An 18283-nucleotide genomic window follows, 5' to 3' on the forward strand; every position below is an offset into this window, starting at 1 on the left:
CTCATACTTGGGAACTTCAGCTGACGTATTAATGTCCCATGATATACTCTCATCTGCTTCTGAAATGTGGTTCCATCTCTTTGCCTCTAGGAGAAGGGCTAGGCATAGGGTTATAGTCTCTGGACCACAGTAGGAAGAAATCAATATTCTTTTAGATGTAGGCACCTAAGACAAAAACCCTGGTTGCCTTGGCCTACTTTCTACTCTGTTTTGTATGCATGTTTTTTATTTTAGCTTGGTTCACTGTGTATCTTGAAACTTCAGTACATCAGGTAACTCCCTTTCCTTAGACTATAAGTAATAGATTGGTTGTCATCTGTGTCAGCGAAGGAAGTTCCCACACAGCTAGTCGTATTACAATAAATTTATTATGATTCATATGATAGCAATAACAGTTACCATTTATAAAGAGCTTTGCAAACTGTTCATTATTTCTTTTGATCCTCACAACAGCCCTATGAGGTAGGTGCTTATCCTTATTTTAAAGAGGTGGAAAGAGAAGCTGGAAGGTTGTGACTTGGGGTGGAGTTGGGGGTACACTGCTAATTAAGTATTAAAAGTAGGACTTGAATCCAGGTTTCTCCTGACACTAAGTCTAGTGCTTTTTTGGTAGAATCCATGTAGACCATCTCTTCTTTGACTGTAGTTGGGATTATGTCATTTCTTTTTCGTACTATAGTTGAGATGGATCTTGCTGTGGACCTTCTATATCTAATTGATACTTAGAAGAAGACCTCTGATACTGAAACCACAGGAAGATTTCTGATTACATAAGAGGTTTTCAGATAACACGAAGTGTACTTTCCAGTGTGAACATCACATTTTCTCAGTTTTGTGGGTCTTTTAGATTTTTTACTTTTTCTTACCTTTTCTACTTTCCTTATAGGAGACTCTCTAAGAACTGCAAGTTTCCAATTCAATTTTTTGTCATCTGACTGAATTACTCAGCAAAGTGAATCCTAATTTCCCCTTAATTGATGTCAGTATAGTCAGGAATTTTCAGGCTGACTTATTGCCCCAAATGAGGCAACTTATTGCCTTTGACACAGAATGCAGAGAGATAAACAGGATCTTGTACTCTACATGTTTAAAATTGTTCTTATGTCCCCTCATCTATTTCCCCTTTCTTAGTTCCTTGTTCCTCTACCCAAAATGTCACTTGGTGGCACAAGGATATGAGTTCACCCTTCATAGTTTTCCATTATTTTCTCAGGCACCTAGTTTTCAAAGATTTACACTCTCTTCCTTGCCTTCTTATTCCAAGAAGGAAATTAAAGTTTGTTTGCAAAATTTGCAAACTAGTTTTGCCTTTCCAACCAAGTCACAACAGTTCTTGTTTTAGCTGTAGTCCGCACATTGTTGAACTTGGAATTAGAGCAATTAAGTAGTGGGTAGGACTCACCTATACTTCCTAACCCCTTCTGTTTTTATTCCCCTTTCTTTTCCCCTCTCCCCTTCCCTCTAATTCTTTTCCCAATGAGAAGGGGTTGGGAGGGTTTGATAACTCAGGTCACTGCTTTTTTCTCATCTCCCTAATTTCTGAGAAAGATGCCTGGCTTTACTTGACTGAATAAATTCCAACAATTTCCCATTACGCCTTACTTCTTTTTGTCATTTAAAACCTTTCACAATCTGGCTCCAACCTAACTTCCCAATCTTATCTAACATGCTTTTTTCCTATTAAACTCTAAAGCATCATCCAACCAAACTAGGCCTTTTACTGTCCCTCATACAATGCCAGTCCATTTCCTAGTTCTGCCAGTCAGCTAATAAAATTTTATCAAGAAGCTTCTATTTGCCAGTCACTGTACCAAGCACTGGAGATACAAATACAACTAAAAAGAAAGACATTGCCTATGCTCAAGAAGCTTACAATCTGATGGGGGAAGACAACACATAAAAGGAAGCTGAAAAGGATGAGGGGAGGGGGAGGAAGAGGAAGTGAGTGGCATGGCACGATGGAGAGTTTCCAATACGTTCAAGCAGAGGATGCTGATAAGATGTGAGTACCTGGCAGATTCAATCATACAGTACAATGAGATTTTCTCTATGGTGAGTTTCCTGGGGAAGGAAGGCATGATGGAAAGTTAGATCTAGTAGGTTCGGTTTTGATAGGAATAACATAGTTCCATGTTTCAGAATAGTCTTTAAGACATCTGTGTCTTTGAGTGGTCATGTCTCATGCCTAGAACACATTCCTTCCTCCCCTCTACCACTTAGAATACCAGTTTCCTTCAAGTCTCAGCTCAAGTGTAACTTTTTTTTTCTACATGAAGGTTTTCCTAATTCCTCCAACTGTTAGTGTCATCTTCTGAAAATTATCTTTATCTATTTAGTATATATCTAGGTAGGTCCTTGTTACATCTCCCATGGAATGTAAGTTCTTCCCAGGCAGGGGCAATTTCATTAATGTTTTTGTGTCCTCAGTGCCTAGTACAGTGCCTGCCATGTGGTGGCCACTTAGTAAATGCATGTAAATTGAGTAGTTGATTGCTTGTAAATCCAGCAGTAGCTTCAGGCTTCATTTCTTTTGGAGAACTGGTGGGGAGGGACCCTTCTGCCTCTCCTAAAGCCAGAACAACTGTTGCATTTTGATTCTTTAATTCTTTTAATTATTTGAACTCAGATCTTCCTGACTCAAGGTCCAGCACTCTACTGATCTGCCACCTCACTGCCTGTCACATTCCTTTACTGAATAATATGTATTACTCATGTAGTGAGAAGAGAGAGCAGAGCCATCCTAGGGTTCCCTTTAGAGAGCCTTAATGATGTCTTAAATCCCAGGGTCCTCAGGACCCTATTTAAAAAGTTAAGAATTTTGTTTCATTGGAATGTATAGGTCTATAACATGTTCTGAACTACTGCTTAACGTGAAGAATTCAATCGATTAAGCACTTACTATGTGCAAGGTGTGATGCTAGGGATACAAAAACTTACAGTCTAAGTTTGAGTAGGGAGGAAATAGCTAACAACTGTGGTACTGGGAGGAGGCATCTGAACTGAGCCTCTAATGGAGCTTAAGATGTAAGTTTAAGGAAGATGAACGAAGTTTACCTAATGCATTTTTTGGTTATTAAACAAGTGGTCAGAATGCAACCTCAAAATGAATTACCTCATTGGACGGGGAGTGGGGAAGGTGTTTAGAAAGTTTGGCTGTTTTAAAGAGATACACTAAAGTTCACTTGAAATAAATATTTCTTATTTTAAGTTCCCCAAGTTCAATGGGGAAGGGTTAAGGGAAATAGGGTGGGGGCAAATTCAGTTCACTTTCTAATTAGTTGCAAGAAGGTGAGAACATGGTATATTGAGAGTAAAAACAAGTAGATATCTTAAAGACTGTTTTGCAATATTGAACCTATGTTATTCCTATCAAAACCTAGCCTTTTAGATCTAAAGATGCAATTTCTTTCTCAGTTTCTTATTTAAGATGATGGTTCCTGAGTTTACTCTTGGCATTTGGGTGCTTCTGCAGCTGATTAGTCCTGTGGCTAATTATGCAAATGGAAAAGTAACAGAGGCCTGCCACGCAATGTTTCCTCTCCATGGCTATAATCCACAGTCAGATCCTATTCACAAAATCACATTGAATCAGACCACATTCCTTCCAGGAGATACTATCGCAGGTACTGTGCTGAGATACCCTGTTTGTGTTTTAATTTGTTATACCTTGTTCTTTCATTAATCCTTTATTTTTAACCAGGGATGGACATTTCCACATTTATGTTTATATTCTCCAAATCTTGTAACTCCTCTAGACATTTATATTATTTTCAATAATGCAACCCCTAATATAGGACACTATACGTATGTGTGTGTATGCCTATATATCCATATGTTAGTCTCACTCTTACCCCCTCTATATATCTATCTCTCTATTTATCCATCTTATGCTTCTATTATGACCTTGATAGCTAAACCAAGGATAGTAAAAACAGATAAAGAAAACTATAGACCAATATATTTAGTGAATGTTGATGCAGAATTTTTAGATAAAATATAAACAACAAGACTACAGCCGCATACTCAGAGATTACACACTATGACTAGATTGGACTTTTATTTAGGGTTGGTTCAACATTAGGTAATATTGGAATATTGGTTGAAGACTGGAATTTAGGGTTGGTTCAGTATTAGAAAAACTGTAAGCATAATTGAACATGCTAATAAGAAAAAAAATACCTTTATATCAATAGATGCAGCAAAAGCTTACATCAACTATTCCTGTTAAAAAATATTAGAGGAAGAGCAATGGGAGGTGGAGTCAGGCAGGAACTCGCCTGAGCTTTCCCCCAAACCCTCCAAACCCCTTTAAAAAATGACTCTAAACAAATTATAGAGCAGTAGAACCCATCAAAAGATGGAGTGAAAAAAATTTCCAGCCCAAAACAACTTGAAAAATCATCAGTGAAGATCTGTTGTACCACAGGGAGAGAGAAGTGCCGCACCAATGCAGACTGGGTGGGCAAACCCAGAGAAGGCCTAGAGACAACTCAATCACTGGCAGCAGTGGTGATTTCTAGATCTCTCAGCCCACAGATGACAAAGACAGCTTAGAAGGTCAGCAGGAAGGGTCTAGTGTGCCAGGGTGGGAAGGAGTGCAGTCCAGCACATGTCATGCCAGTACAGCCCCTGCCACAGCAAACCAGGTACAGATCTTGGGAGTGACTGAATCAACAGTGGCAGCAGTACTGGCTGCTTCCAGAGCTTACCACAGGTGGTAAGGGGATCAAACAACTGGTTGGAACAAGATTACAGGGGTCTCTTTGTTAGCACCAAGGCAGGACTCTGTTTCTTGGTTCATCCTTGGATAGGGGTTGCAGTCCTGGGTGAGGAGGAGCACTATTATAGCAAAGCTTGCAAAAGCAGTGGAGAGGGAACTCTCCTCACAGTTCCAGGGCAGAAAAGAGTGCTTGTGGTCACTTACAGATCAAAGCATAGGCCAAGAGAGTAGAAAACACTTCTCCTTAGATCATACCACCTTGGAAGAACTGAAAACTTATAGGTTCCTAGAAGTAGCTCTGAAAACAGCTACACAAAACTGCTGAAGCTTGGGATAGTGCACCTTCTACTCTGAAGTAGAGTGAAACTTTAACAAACAGTTAAAAGTCAAGTAATAGGCTAGGAAAATGAGCAAACAATGGAAAAACACTGACTATAGAAAGTTATTATGGTGATAAGGAAGATCAAAACACATACTCAGAAGAAGATAGTAAAGTAAAAGCTCCTACATCCAAAGCCTCCGAGAAAAATATGAATTGGTTTCAGGCTATGGAAGAGCTCAAAAAGGATTTTGAAAATCAAGTAAGAGAGGTAGAGGAAAAATTGGGTAAGAGAAATGAGAGTGATACCAGAAAATCACGAAAAAAGAGTCAATAGCTTGGTGGAGACACAAACAAATACTGAAGAAAATAATATCTTAAAAACCAGACTAGGCCAAATGGCAAAAGAGGTCCAAAAAGCCAAGGAGAAGAAGAATGCCTTAAAAAGTATTAGAAAGCATAGAAGTAAATGAATCTTTCCTTACTATGTTAAGTAGTATCTACTTAAAACTAAAAGCTAGCGTTATCTGTAATAGGAGCCTTTTCACAAAGCCTTTTCAATAAGATCAAAGACAAAGCAATGATGTCCATTATTAGTATTACTATTTCATGTAGAGGTAAAAATGTTAACTATAAGGATAAGAAAATAAAAAGAAATTGAGGGAATATTTACATGGGCAAAGAGGGTAAACAAAATTATCACTCTGCAGATATAATTTACTTAGAGAACCCTAGAGAATTAAACATTAACATTAAACTAAGTTACTAAAAACATTAAACTAAATAAGCATTAGACTAAACATTAACAACTTTAATTGAAACAATTAGTAATTGTGGTAGAATTGATATAAAATAAACACATAAATCATTGGCATTTCTGTATATTAGCAAAAAAAAATTAATCAGGAACAGATAGAAAGATTCCATTTAAAAAAAACTACAAAATATATCAAATATTTATTGAGACACATACAGTATCTTAATGAATACAACCACAATCCACTCTTTATACAAAAAAGTCAGAGCTAAATAATTGATATTAATTGTTTATGTGTATATAACAGTATAACAAATAACAATAACAATATAACAAAAGTAACAGTACTGTCTAAATTAATTTATTTATTCAGTGTCATTCCATTCAAACTATCAAAGGGTTACTTTATAGATGGAGAAAAATTTATCACAAATTCATCTGAAGGAACAAAAGGTAAAGAGTCTCAAGGGAAATCATGAAAAAAAAATAGGAAAGAAGGTGTCCTAGCACTACCAAACCTCAAACTTTACTACAAAACAGTATTCATCAAAATAGTTTGGTACTAGTTAAGAAATGGAGAAATTGATCGATGAAAGAATTTAGGCACTGAGTATACATAAGCAAATGATCACAGTAGGCTAATGTTTGATAAACCCCCAAATCCCAGCTATTGGATTAAGAACTCACTATTCAATGAAAGCTGTTAAGAAAATTAGTGATTGAAACTCGGTATAGACCAATATCTCACACTGTATTCCAAGATAAACTCCAAATGAGTATATGACTTAGAGATAAAAGGTGAAATCATAAACAAATTAGAGGAGCAAAAAAGAAATTATGGATAAGGAAGAGTTCATGGTCAAATGAGGGATAATGAGGATTACAGAAAGTATAGTGCATATTTTTGATTACATAAACTTAAGTTTTTGCACACAAAATCAAGTTAGCTAAAATGAGAAGTAGGTAAATGGGGTAAAATGTTTGCAGTAAGTTTATCTGATAAAGGTCTCATTTTTAAGATATGCAGAAAACAGATTCAAGTGTAGAAGAGCCATTCTCCAATTGATAAATGATTAAAAGCTTTGAATAGGTCATTTTCTGAGAAAGATATTCAGTCTAATAGCCATATGAAAAATGCTTTAATCACTAATAATTAGAAAAATGCAAATTGAAAGAACTCTGAGGTTCCACCTACCAGATGGGCAAAGTTCACTTGAAAAGGAAAATGACAAATGCTAGAGGGGCTGTGGGAAAACAGGTGCACTAAGGCACTGTTGCTGGAGCTGTGAATTGGTTCAGCCATTATGGAAAGCAGTGAGGAATGATATATGCCCCCAAAGTTTTTAAACTGTGTGTATTCTTTGACTCAGTGGTACTACTACTAGCTCTATTCTCCAAAGAGTTTGACCCCAAAGGTGTTCTGGCAAAGGGTTCTTGAACATTTGTTAGTATGTTATGGGGGCAGAAGGGATTCTTTTTTTTCAGATATGAGTTGGACTAGATAACCACTGAGGTCCCTTCCAGATTGGAGATTTTGTGAAAATTCTGAAATTGACTACTGTTGGGACTGGATAAAAAATGCTTCTTCTAAGACACTCTCATTTTCAAAGTTTGTAGGATCATAGATTTAGAGCCAGAAGAGACCACAAAGGTCATCTAGTCCAACCCTCTCATTTTACAGATGAGGAAACAGAGGCCCAGAAAGGTTGTGACCCAACATCACATAGGTCATAAATAGCAGCCAGTAATTCCTCTGACTTCAAATCCAACATTATTTCACTATTCTGGGATCTTTTAATTGTCTTCACTTTGTTGTCTATCTGTCACTTAGTTACTCTGTCTGGGCCACAGTTTAAAGGATTCCTCATAGAAGCCCGTAATGCCAAGGATTTGGATAGCAGTCCCATTGGCTCCTTTACTCTGATTGACAAGGAGGTGTCCCAGCTTCTGACTTGTGATCAGAAAGAGGTATGATGGGTGTCAGAAATAGTCACTCATTGGTTACCTTTGTCCTCCTATTTATGTTTCTTGGTGGTGGTTGTTGCAAGAAAAAATGTTTCCTAAAGCCAATGTTGTAGATGATTAGCCTTTTCTAATTTGTGATATCATGCCAGCCATCTTGGAATCAGACCATTTCTACAGTTATATCTGTTCCCCAAATGTACACATACTCATCCAAACCCTAACAGTGATTCGATTGTAGCTTGGAGGAATATGGTACTACTAATTCTATTGGGGTTTAGCTTCAGATTTCATTGAAGCATCATGGTCTAGTGGGTAGAGTGCTAAACTTGGGGTTAGAAAAACCTGAGTTGAAATCCCACCTATATTATTTTCTAGCTGCGTGATCTTGGACAAATCACTTAAAATTCTCTGATAATTCTCTGTGAATTGAGGGTTTGGACTGGATGCCCTCTATACTCTCTTCCAGCTCTGAGTCTATGATTCTCTTATCCTGTAAAAGTTGGTCTGAGACCTGTATGTGAGGCAAGGAGAAAGATTAGTTTCTTCTTCAATGTTCCAGATGATCTTGTGCCATGCTAATGGTGTCTACTAATGGTAGGATGCACCTTTATTTATTTTTTAGGAGAAGAATGAGAAGATTTCTCTGTTAAGGATTCATTCATTCGACAAGCATTTATTAAACACCTAAGAGCCAGACGTTGTTATAAACACTGGGCATATACACGTTAAAAAAAAATGAAATAGTCTTGGCCCTTAAGGACTTATCTTTTACTGGTGGGAAACAACTTGTATGTAGATATATTTAAAAAATATATATGCAAGTATATACATACATGCACAAACCCCTCCCCCCTAATCCTCTCCCCTCATATACACAAATAAAATAAATGCAAAGGGGGAAGGGAGGAGAACATGAACACTGAAGGAATCAGGAGAGAATCTTTAGGATCATAGATTTAGAGTTAGACGGGACCTTGGAAGTCTTCTAGTCCATCCCCCTCACGTTACAAATGAGAAAACTGAGGCTCAGGGAGGTTGAGTGTTTTGTCCAAGGTCGCATAAGTAAGTAAGCATCAATGGTGGTGTTTGAACCAGGTCCTCTGTCTCTAGAGACAGTGTGCTTTCCACAGTACCATGCTGCCTCCCAAGGAGGTGTTAACTGTATTTTTAAAGGGTGCCATTGTATTTTTTGACAATTCTTATAACATTTGAATATTGAAAGTCACAAGGTAAAGCAAGAATAAAATCCAGCTGTTGAAGTTTGCAGTCACATTCAGGATGGGAACACAGACATAAAGATCTGACCAAATCTTAGGCTGTTTCCCCCCTTGGGCCCCTCTTCCCCATTGTTCACTACTCAACAAAACTCAACAAAACAAAATTCTTCTTTTTTACCTTATTACTTTTTAAAATTCAGACATTTTTTCATCTCCAGTCCTTTGCCAATATTTGTTCTTTACAGTTTTTTGAAGTGAAAATTATTTTATTTTATTATATAAAATTATTTAAAAAACATTTGTTTTTTTAGAAAATATTTTTGAATCATGATAAAACAAGAGGAGTTATGTAGTCTTACATCTTGTGGGTGCTACTTTCCCTAATTTTCACATTTCTGTAGCTGATAGTATGTTCTCAAAGTGTAGTTATGAATCTGCTTTCAATCAGTCAGCAACTGTTTCCTAAATGCTGGGCCCCTTGTTCTAAATTTGGGCTCAAGATAATATTTGTGTTGTGCCTTCGTGCAATATGTAATGTAACAGCTCTTTCAGTCCTTCTGAGTCATTGGATCACTATCTTATTTTCTAGGGTTCAGCTGTCAGTCATACAAGTCCATCAAAAAAAACCAAAATACAGGTCTATTGGAATGTACCAAGCACTGCTAATTACTCTGTACAATTTCTGTAAGTAAAAGAATTGATGACTTTTGATGAGGTCCTTCATGTATTCTTTGCAGGACGTTAGCATTAATGGCAGAATTCTAGTGCATTAGCAGTTCTTCTGACCTGGAAACCTTATTATTGGACTATGGTTAGGTCCCAATTAGTACAAATAATGACATTGTCACATATATTCTAATTCTCACTATTAGAAGTTATAATTATGTAAAATATGGTAATTGGCTCCAGCCCAATGGAAATATTCAGTGCAAATTTGAACAATGTGATACTCCATGAGATTCATTGTTCTCACTATTTAGCATCTAGCTATATTCTTACACCAGTGAAATTTATCATTTGAGAACCCAATCCATATAGAGTAGGGACTAAAACCTAAACAAATATATTATTATTATATATATTAATTTAAAAGACCACAAATTAACCACTAATTTGTCATAGAACCTCAGGTGTGAAAGGGACATCAGAGGCCTTCTAGTTCTATCTGTACCTGATGGAGAATCCCCTGAACAATATCTCAATATAGATGGTCATCCAACTTTTGCTTGAAGGCCTAAAGTGAGAGGGAACCTACTGCCTCCTAAGGCAGCCCTTTCCCTTTTTGGACAACCTTAATTATTAGGAAATTTTTGCTCATATAACCCTAAAATCTACTTTTTCATTATTTCCACCTTGACCCCGGTTCTTCTGTCAGGAGCGAAGCAGAAAAAATCTAGTTCCCATTCTATGTGACAGCTCTTCACTATACTTGAAGGATGGCTATTATTCTTCTCCAGCCTTTCCTACCACCATGAAACATACCAGTTTCTTCAAGTATTTCTCATGTGACTTGATCTTGAGACTTTTTATCATCCTGTTTGCCCTTCCCTGGAAGTTTTCCAAGGTGTCAAATAGCTTTCCTAAAATGTAATGTTTGGAACAAATTCTTTTGCAGTATTGTATAACTTTTTTAAAAAAATTGTTCTTAAGAAACATTAAATAAAAGGGGCATTTGAAGATTGTACACAAAGCTGCAGATCTCTAGTATGTACAGCTTGCTTTCCTTTTAAAGTATAAAACATTCACCCTGTACCTTTGAAAGTTGTCGTACTTATTTCTGTTACTTTGTGTTCTTCTTTCCTTTTATCTCTGTTACTTTCTGTCCTTCCCTTTCTTCTCCCTTTCCTTCTTTCTTTTCTTCCTTCCTTCCTTCTTTCCTTCCTTCCTTTCTTTTCCTCTTTCTCTTCTTCCTTCTCTCCTTCCTTTCTTCTCTTTCTTTCCAACCTTCCTTTGTTTATTCATTCATTCATTCCCTCCATCCTTTTCCTTTTTAATGTCACATATAAATTATTCTCATTCTGCTCACTTCACTACATTAGTTCATACAAGTCTTCCCAGATTTTTCTGAAAACATCCACTTAGTAATTTCTTATGGAGTGTTAATATTCCATTATACAGTCATATAACTTGTAAAAAATTAATCACCTGTGGTCTTTCCTCTCCTTATCCCATTTACAAGAAGCAATACATAGCCAAAAAGCTATGAATTGAATCTTTCAGTCCCCCAACCCTACAACTCCCCAATCTATAATAACACTCACTTGTATATTTTAGGAACGTGTGAAAGGGCATGTGACCCAAAGCAGGACTGGCAGCTGCTTTCAGCTAGCTAATTTCCTACTTGTATGTGTTTGTAGTGCATATTTCATGGAAGAATGATATACTTAGTATAAAGTGAATAGTTCAAATCTTAGACTCTCAGTAATTGGGAGAATTCTCAGTGGCTTTTGACCCCAAATGCTAAAAGTTTAAGCACTGCTCAGGAATAGGGGAAGAAAAGATAGCAAGGAAGAAGATATAAGAAGAAGAGAGAAAGAAGTCATTCATCTGGTGGGGAGAGACAGTGTAAGGGAACTCTAAGATTTGTCTTCTGTCACTCCCAGAGGTATTAGTAACAGTACTATGTGTGCCTGCCTATGCCTGTTCTATTCTGATAGGTGCTTCTTAAAATCATTATTTGATCACTAAGGTATAATCAGTCTTTAGCATATTCTGACTATGACTGTCATATTTCAGAGCCACTGTTGTTGAGAAGTACAAAATCTACTGGGTAAAGATTCTTGGCCCTATTCTTTCCCCATCAAATGCACATCCTTTTACAATGTCACAAACTACAACAGTATCTTCACCGACATCAAGTCCCATCACCAATCTAAAAAAATCGGTAAGTAACATCATTAAAAAAAACTTTTTAGTGCCTTTTGTTTTTAACATTGTCATTTCCGGCTATGCCCCTTCTACCACTTCTTACCCCCCAGAACTGATTCTTTCCTTGTAACAAAGAGAAAAAGTAAAGCACATAATCAATAGTGATCTCATCTGAGTATATGTGTAATGATCAGCCCTCACAGACCCCTCCACACTAGAGCAAGAAGGGAGATATGTTTTGTCCTGTGTTCTCTGGGACCATTAGTGGTTTTGTAGTTATCTAGAGTTAGGCTTCCTTAGAGTAATTTTTTCTTTTACATTGTTATGGTAATTATGTGTACTGTTCTTCTGGTCCTGCATATTCATTCTGCATTATTGTATAAAAGTATTCCATACCTATACTCCAGGAATTATAGACGTCCTGGACTTCTCTACTGAATCAATCAAAGGTGAACTAGGTGAGAATAAGGCCTGGGAACCTCTATTGAATCAATCAGTCAGAAGCATTTTGATTACATGCAAAAAAAATTCCTTCAATGATTTTGGAAGGAGTGAAGGCTTTTGGATGAGGTGAGGTGATGCCACAAAGGAAGACTGTCATATTGGGAAGATAGAGGAGACTCACACTCTGTGGGGCTTGTATGAAATAACAAACCAGTTCAGATTCTAGGATTCAAGTGCTGAGCCAGGAGAGAGCAGTTCCAGTTAAGCCACTGAGAACTGATGACAGAGAAAGTTGGAGAGCTAGAGACAGGAGGGGGACTCAAGAATGAAGACAAAAGGATCAGTAACATAGGGGTAACCTGGGAAAGGAGAAAGAGAATGAACTATTGGCCCTACAGGTAGCTTAGAGTAGAAGACTCAGGCTGAAGCAACCAATTGTATCTACCTTTTCAGGGGCGGAGAGAATGTTGAAAAAGAGATTTGCTTTTTTCTTAACCTCCTCTCCTCAAGTTTGTCTATTAACAGACAGTGTAACATAATATAAGTGGTGTGCTGGTAAACATTTAAAAATTAGCTCTCCACAAAAAAAGGTACATGACACACTTGTAAATTTACTCTGCATTATCAGTCTTTTCTCCATCACTTTTTAAAGTCCAGACATTCCATAAAACAATGAATCATGCCCCAATTTGTAGCATTTGCTGATTGTTCAGGTATCGATGCTCACCCTGAAAATTTAACATTTGGTTCTCAGAAGTGGTTTGAAGCTGGCTCCAGTACATCTCTGCTGTTTATCTTTGTTCTTTACCCAAATATTTTTGGTAACTTGAATTTTTGCCTCAAGTATAAAAAGGCCAAGGGTTAGGCTGTTTTATGAAATAAAATAAACTTAAAGCAAAGAGCCAAACCACTTCCTAAAATATTGAGATTTTCCTAATTAGGTTCTCTGAGTAATTGTGATTGTACTTCTAACTTTTCATTTAATATAAACTCCATAAAGCAGCAGAAGTTGAAACTATATGTTTCATGTGATACTATATTGCCTGAAGGGACATCATATTGCCTCTAGTCTAAAAAATATGTTAATTGTTCTAACAGGGTATGACAAATTAAATCCCCTGAGACAGAGGGGAAATGGAGGAAAGGATGGTGACCACTATCACTAACCTGAGTCACAAGTGCACAAAATCTTTCTAGGTTTTTCTGGATTCTTCACAGTTATAATTTCCTATCACACAGTGTTCTATTAACTTATATATCATGGTTTATTCAGCTTTTCCATAATCAGTGGGCACCCACATTATTTTTAATTCTTGGCACTTTTGGGGGTAGCATATCTTAGTATATATTGAACTTTTGTTTCTGACTTTGTCCTCAGTGAATTGTATTCTCTGGGAAATCCAATGTAAAAAAATCTGGTAATTGTGTTTATGTAGCTGACTGATATGAAGAAAGGAAGAGATAATTAAGTAGAAATACTGGTTTATGGTAGTGTTTTTTTCTTGGTATTGTAAGGAAAATTTGAAAAGGTTTAAAGCAATGTTAGGGCTTACAAAATAAAGTACAGAAAATTCCAGGTACTCTGTTGGAAAGTATAATGACACTATTCAGAGAGATTCTGAAAGGGTAGTTTGTGTTTTTGCTCAAGAAAATGATTGATGTGCTTGTCACTGTAGTTAGGTAAGTGAAGCTGACCAAACAGCCAAGTTCTTTCAGGGCTTTGGGACAGTTCATTTGGACTAGATGATATGAATTCATTAAGGTATTATTCTCTTACTGTAGCCTTACTTATCTTATTTCCCTGTTAGCCATATCTGTCATTTCAAGTGCAAAAATCATTCTTGGAAGAAAAAACAGAAGTAGATTGAGAAACAAGTAGCATTTTTAAAAAATCATCTGATCCATTTCAAGCAGTTGTTCTATCCTTTTATGCCCATATAAGCTCTGAGTATTCTGCCGTCACAGACTGATGAGGTTCCCAGAGCTTGGCTACATTTCCCCTGCCCCACAGTGTGCTAGGGGTGCTCTTGAGAGGTTAGGGATAATTCTTTGATGCCATTGTCTTGGGCCCTACTGTGGCATGATTTCCTCCCAAGATTATCAGTTGATCATTTGGTAAGCTAGCTTTAAGTAGATTTTATACAGAAGTATATACAAAGATGGAACATGAAAACAGTTGGTATGAAACATCCTCCCTACCTGTTTCCCCTCCTCCTCCTGCCCCAAAAAAGGTTTATGACATATTCTCCCAAAAGTATATACAGAGTTAAGGGGGAAAGTTAGTTCAGGCTTAGAGAGCACATGTAGTAGAGAACCCATAGGTCCTCATTGCTAGGAGTCCTTCTTGTTTTTCCTATTTATAGGGTGTTCAAGAAATTCCCTTATGCAGGATGAATCGGCATCTAGTTGTTCTCAACCCCTGATGTAGGTGCTGCCATCATATGATCTGAGGAAATGTCAAAAACATCAATGACTTCACCTCTAGAATCTTACTTAGTCCATGGTATCCTATTTGTTCTTCCTTTGACCCCTTTAAAATCTGCCTTTCCTAACTCTAGGAGAGAGTGATATCTTTCCCACAAAATTGCTATTATTTCCATCACACAAAAAGTTCCTTTTGGTTGTAGAGAGTCAGATTCAGTGTTTCCCTTTGTTCATGACTCTGCCTTTTGAAGGATAGAATCATCATTAGAGCAAATGAAGAAATTAACTCCTCTACTTTTAAAAGATAGCTCCAGTAGATGTCTAGATAATTGATTTTCCCTTGACAATGAAGAGTATAACCCTTCAGATATTTGAAGATGACATCTGATTATGTCCTCATTCTGTCTTTTCTCCAAGCTAAGCCCCAAATACTCCCCCCAGCATCCTGATTTACTTTCCTTTGAACAACCTTGAGATTTTCAGTATCCTTCCTAAGATGTAGCCCTCCAAACTGAATAAGAGACTAGAAATCCATGTAGGTTTTTTAACTCCTAGGCTGGTACTCTTTAGATTCTATAATTTTCTCTTAATGAATAAACTCTATTTGCAGTTGACCTGGGGCTAGGCTAGAAATGTTTTGGGTATGAGTCTAATTATAGACTCATTTTTTAAAATATATTGTCTAAAGACCATCCTAGCTAAATTCAGAAGAGCTCAGATCCACATCACTTGCAAGGGAATGATTTAAAAAGTGATTTTTGCTGCAGTACCTCTTGGTAGCTCCAGCTACTAAGTTATACAGAGATTTGGATCTGTGGTGATGGTGGAGGAAATGCCCTTGCTAACAAAATTTTAGATGCTCATAGTGTTAAAGTATGGCTGATCTGGTGTCTTTTCTTTTAAAAAAATATATTAACAAGGTCATTGACAACAGATCCTGTCAGATTTAGCTTGTACATTTAAGGCATTCTGATGAGATATTTTTTCTTTATAATCATTCTACCCCATTCATTACTTAAACAATAGGTGTCCAACTAATTGAATGTTTTTCATCCTAATTATTTCAGACTGCAGTATTTTTATATTGCACTTGAATTCCATGATTGTGGGCCTTACAAGTTGTAGATGTTCACTGGAGTTTTTTCTTAGTTCATCCCTGTAAAACAATGAGCCATATTAAGGCAAAGACAAAAAAAAAGGTCTTAAATATGCCTTCAGAACTGCACAAAGGAGTTATCAGAGTTTATTAGAGACTTTGCTCCTGAGCAGTATTAAACAGGCATTTTGTGGACTGAAGAGGACTTTATAACACTGACATAATTGCAGGCCAATTTCAGTTGTAATTTCAAAGGATTTCATTAAAATTAATTGTGGGCTAAAAGTTCACAATCTATCATGTTGATTATTCCTAATTTAGGTTAGTCAGTCTGGATGCATCTTTGTTCTCTTATGTGGTGGTTCTTTGTTAGGAAGACTCATTCTTCTGAAAACTGTCATTTCAATGGAGGGTCTGTTATATCATTGTCAGTGACCTGCTTTTCTGATCATTAAAATTTTTGTTTTTTCTGTTTGTCTAGTTCAGCACATTGAATTGTGGGAAAACAAAGTTCTGCATCAGGAATCCTGTGAACTGTGATCCAGGGAATGAATACCATTGTTTCTTTCTCTCCTTTGAGAGAGAGAATAATTCAGTGCTGATTGAAATGAGTGGACCTAATGAAGGCTACTTATCCTTTGCGTTGTCTCATGATCAATGGATGGTAAGTATAGCTGTCCGTGCAGTTATGAAGTGGAATGTGAGGAATGGTTTCTAATGAGCAGCTGAGTAGGTTATCCTATAATCTCAGAACTAAAACATTGTCACTGAAAAGGAATCCCTAAAGTAGAGCAGATTCTAAGTGAAATATTTTTTTTAATTGATGTGTTGTACAACCAGGATGGTGAAGGGATTCATGATCGTGCCATATGAAGATGGTTGAAGGAAATAGGCATACTTAGCCTAGAGAAGAGAAAACTCAGTGGGGGACATGATAGTTGTTTTCAAGTATTTAAAAGGCTGTTTTATGGGAGAGGAACTGCCTTGTTCTGCTTGGCCCCGGAAGACAGAATGAAGAGCAATGAGTAGAAATAGTAAGAGGCGAATATAGTACTCATGGCAGAAAAGACTTCCTAACATTTGGAGCTATCCCAAAGTGAAATGGGCTACTTTGGGAGGCAGTGGGATCCCCCTTTCACTGGAGGTTCTCAAGGAAAGGACTAATGAACATTCTTGGTCATGTACAAGCTGGACTAGATAGCTGTTAAAGTTCCTTCCAACTCAGACAGTCTATGATTCTGTATTTCATTTCTCTAACTGTTGGGGGCTTGCACAAGTATGGAAACAGTAGGCTGTCCTTGAGGCAAACATGTAGGAAATGCCTGGATATTTTAATGGTATCATAAAGTTGGAAAGAACCTTAGGGTTTGACTGCACTATTCTTCAATCTCTTCCAAGGATCCCCTTTACTCTCTACTCTAAAGTCATCTGTCTTCTGCTTGAACATTTTTAGCTCACTATCTTATAAATATTACCTATTCCTTTTTGCCCGGCTTTAATTGTTAAAAAGTTCTTTATGAGCTGAAATCTACCTTTATGTTCCATCATTTATCTACTTTATAACCACTCAGAATTAATTTAATGATTAATCTAATTAGTCTAATCTAACAAACCAGAAGTCCTGGGTTATAGTCCCGTCTCTTCTGCTTATTAGCTGTGTGACCTTGGGCAATTCATTTTACTTCATTGGGGGTTCAGTTGCCATTTGTAAATTTAGGGGTTCCAATTAGGTGGTCTATAAAGCCTACTTCAGTTCTAGAATTCTATAATTTTATGAGCACAATTTTCCAAATGTCATCTGATGGAGTCTATTCTGGATACTTTTCTTTCATTAATGTAGCTAAGGTTGCATTAATTTTCCTATAGCCACATCTCATTTTTTGTCCCATACTGAAAATTATACCAGAGAGAGTTAGTGACTTTCCCTAGGTTTCATGGCTGCTAGTTGGTAGCTAAGCAAGGACTAGAATGCAAATGTCACTATTCCTACTCCACAGCAGTTCTTTTTCTTTCTTTTTGAACAGTTTAAAACAAATTCTGAACTTAAAAACCAAATAAAATGGACATTTCCATACACAAGACAAGCCAGAAATTAGAAAAGTACCTGGAACTACAAGTATCTTCTAGTTCTTTTTTTTACTATATTTATCTGCAAACATTATGATAAAGTCCTTTAAATAATGTTTCTTAAGGGCTCCCCTGGTGAAGGGGGTTTAGATTTTGTCCAGTGGTGTCAAACTCAAATAGAAAGGGAGCCTCTAAACCGTACATGCATATCTTTGCAGGCTGCCTATTAACTTAAAAACTGCATGTTTATATATTTGTTTTTTATTAATTTATGTTGTTAAATATTTCCCAATTACATTTTAATCTGATTTAGAACATAAAGAGTTTTGTGGACCTTATGTAGACATGTGTTTGACACCTCTGATTTAATATGTGTTGCTACAGAGGTCATAACTAGGAACCAAAT

The 18283-nt window shown here is 36.8% G+C and overlaps 1 protein-coding gene across 4 annotated transcripts in view; it reads left to right on the plus strand.

Annotated features, from left to right (window-relative positions):
• Positions 1 to 18283, plus strand: part of LOC110217341 (ferric-chelate reductase 1-like) — a 115684-nt gene that overhangs the window by 62724 nt on the left and 34677 nt on the right. For all 4 annotated transcript variants that reach the window (XM_020999712.2, XM_020999694.2, XM_020999705.2 and 1 more), the window contains 5 exons: positions 3415 to 3623; positions 7628 to 7764; positions 9568 to 9662; positions 11715 to 11862; positions 16292 to 16474. In XM_020999712.2, coding sequence (XP_020855371.1) covers positions 3428 to 3623; positions 7628 to 7764; positions 9568 to 9662; positions 11715 to 11862; positions 16292 to 16474 — 759 coding nt within the window. In that variant the 5' untranslated portion in view covers positions 3415 to 3427. The remainder of the gene's footprint in view (positions 1 to 3414; positions 3624 to 7627; positions 7765 to 9567; positions 9663 to 11714; positions 11863 to 16291; positions 16475 to 18283) is intronic.

The sequence above is a fragment of the Phascolarctos cinereus genome, unplaced genomic scaffold (assembly GCF_003287225.1).
Source record: "Phascolarctos cinereus isolate Bilbo 61053 unplaced genomic scaffold, phaCin_HiC Scaffold_5;HRSCAF=322, whole genome shotgun sequence".
NCBI classification, from domain to species: Eukaryota; Metazoa; Chordata; class Mammalia; order Diprotodontia; family Phascolarctidae; genus Phascolarctos; species Phascolarctos cinereus.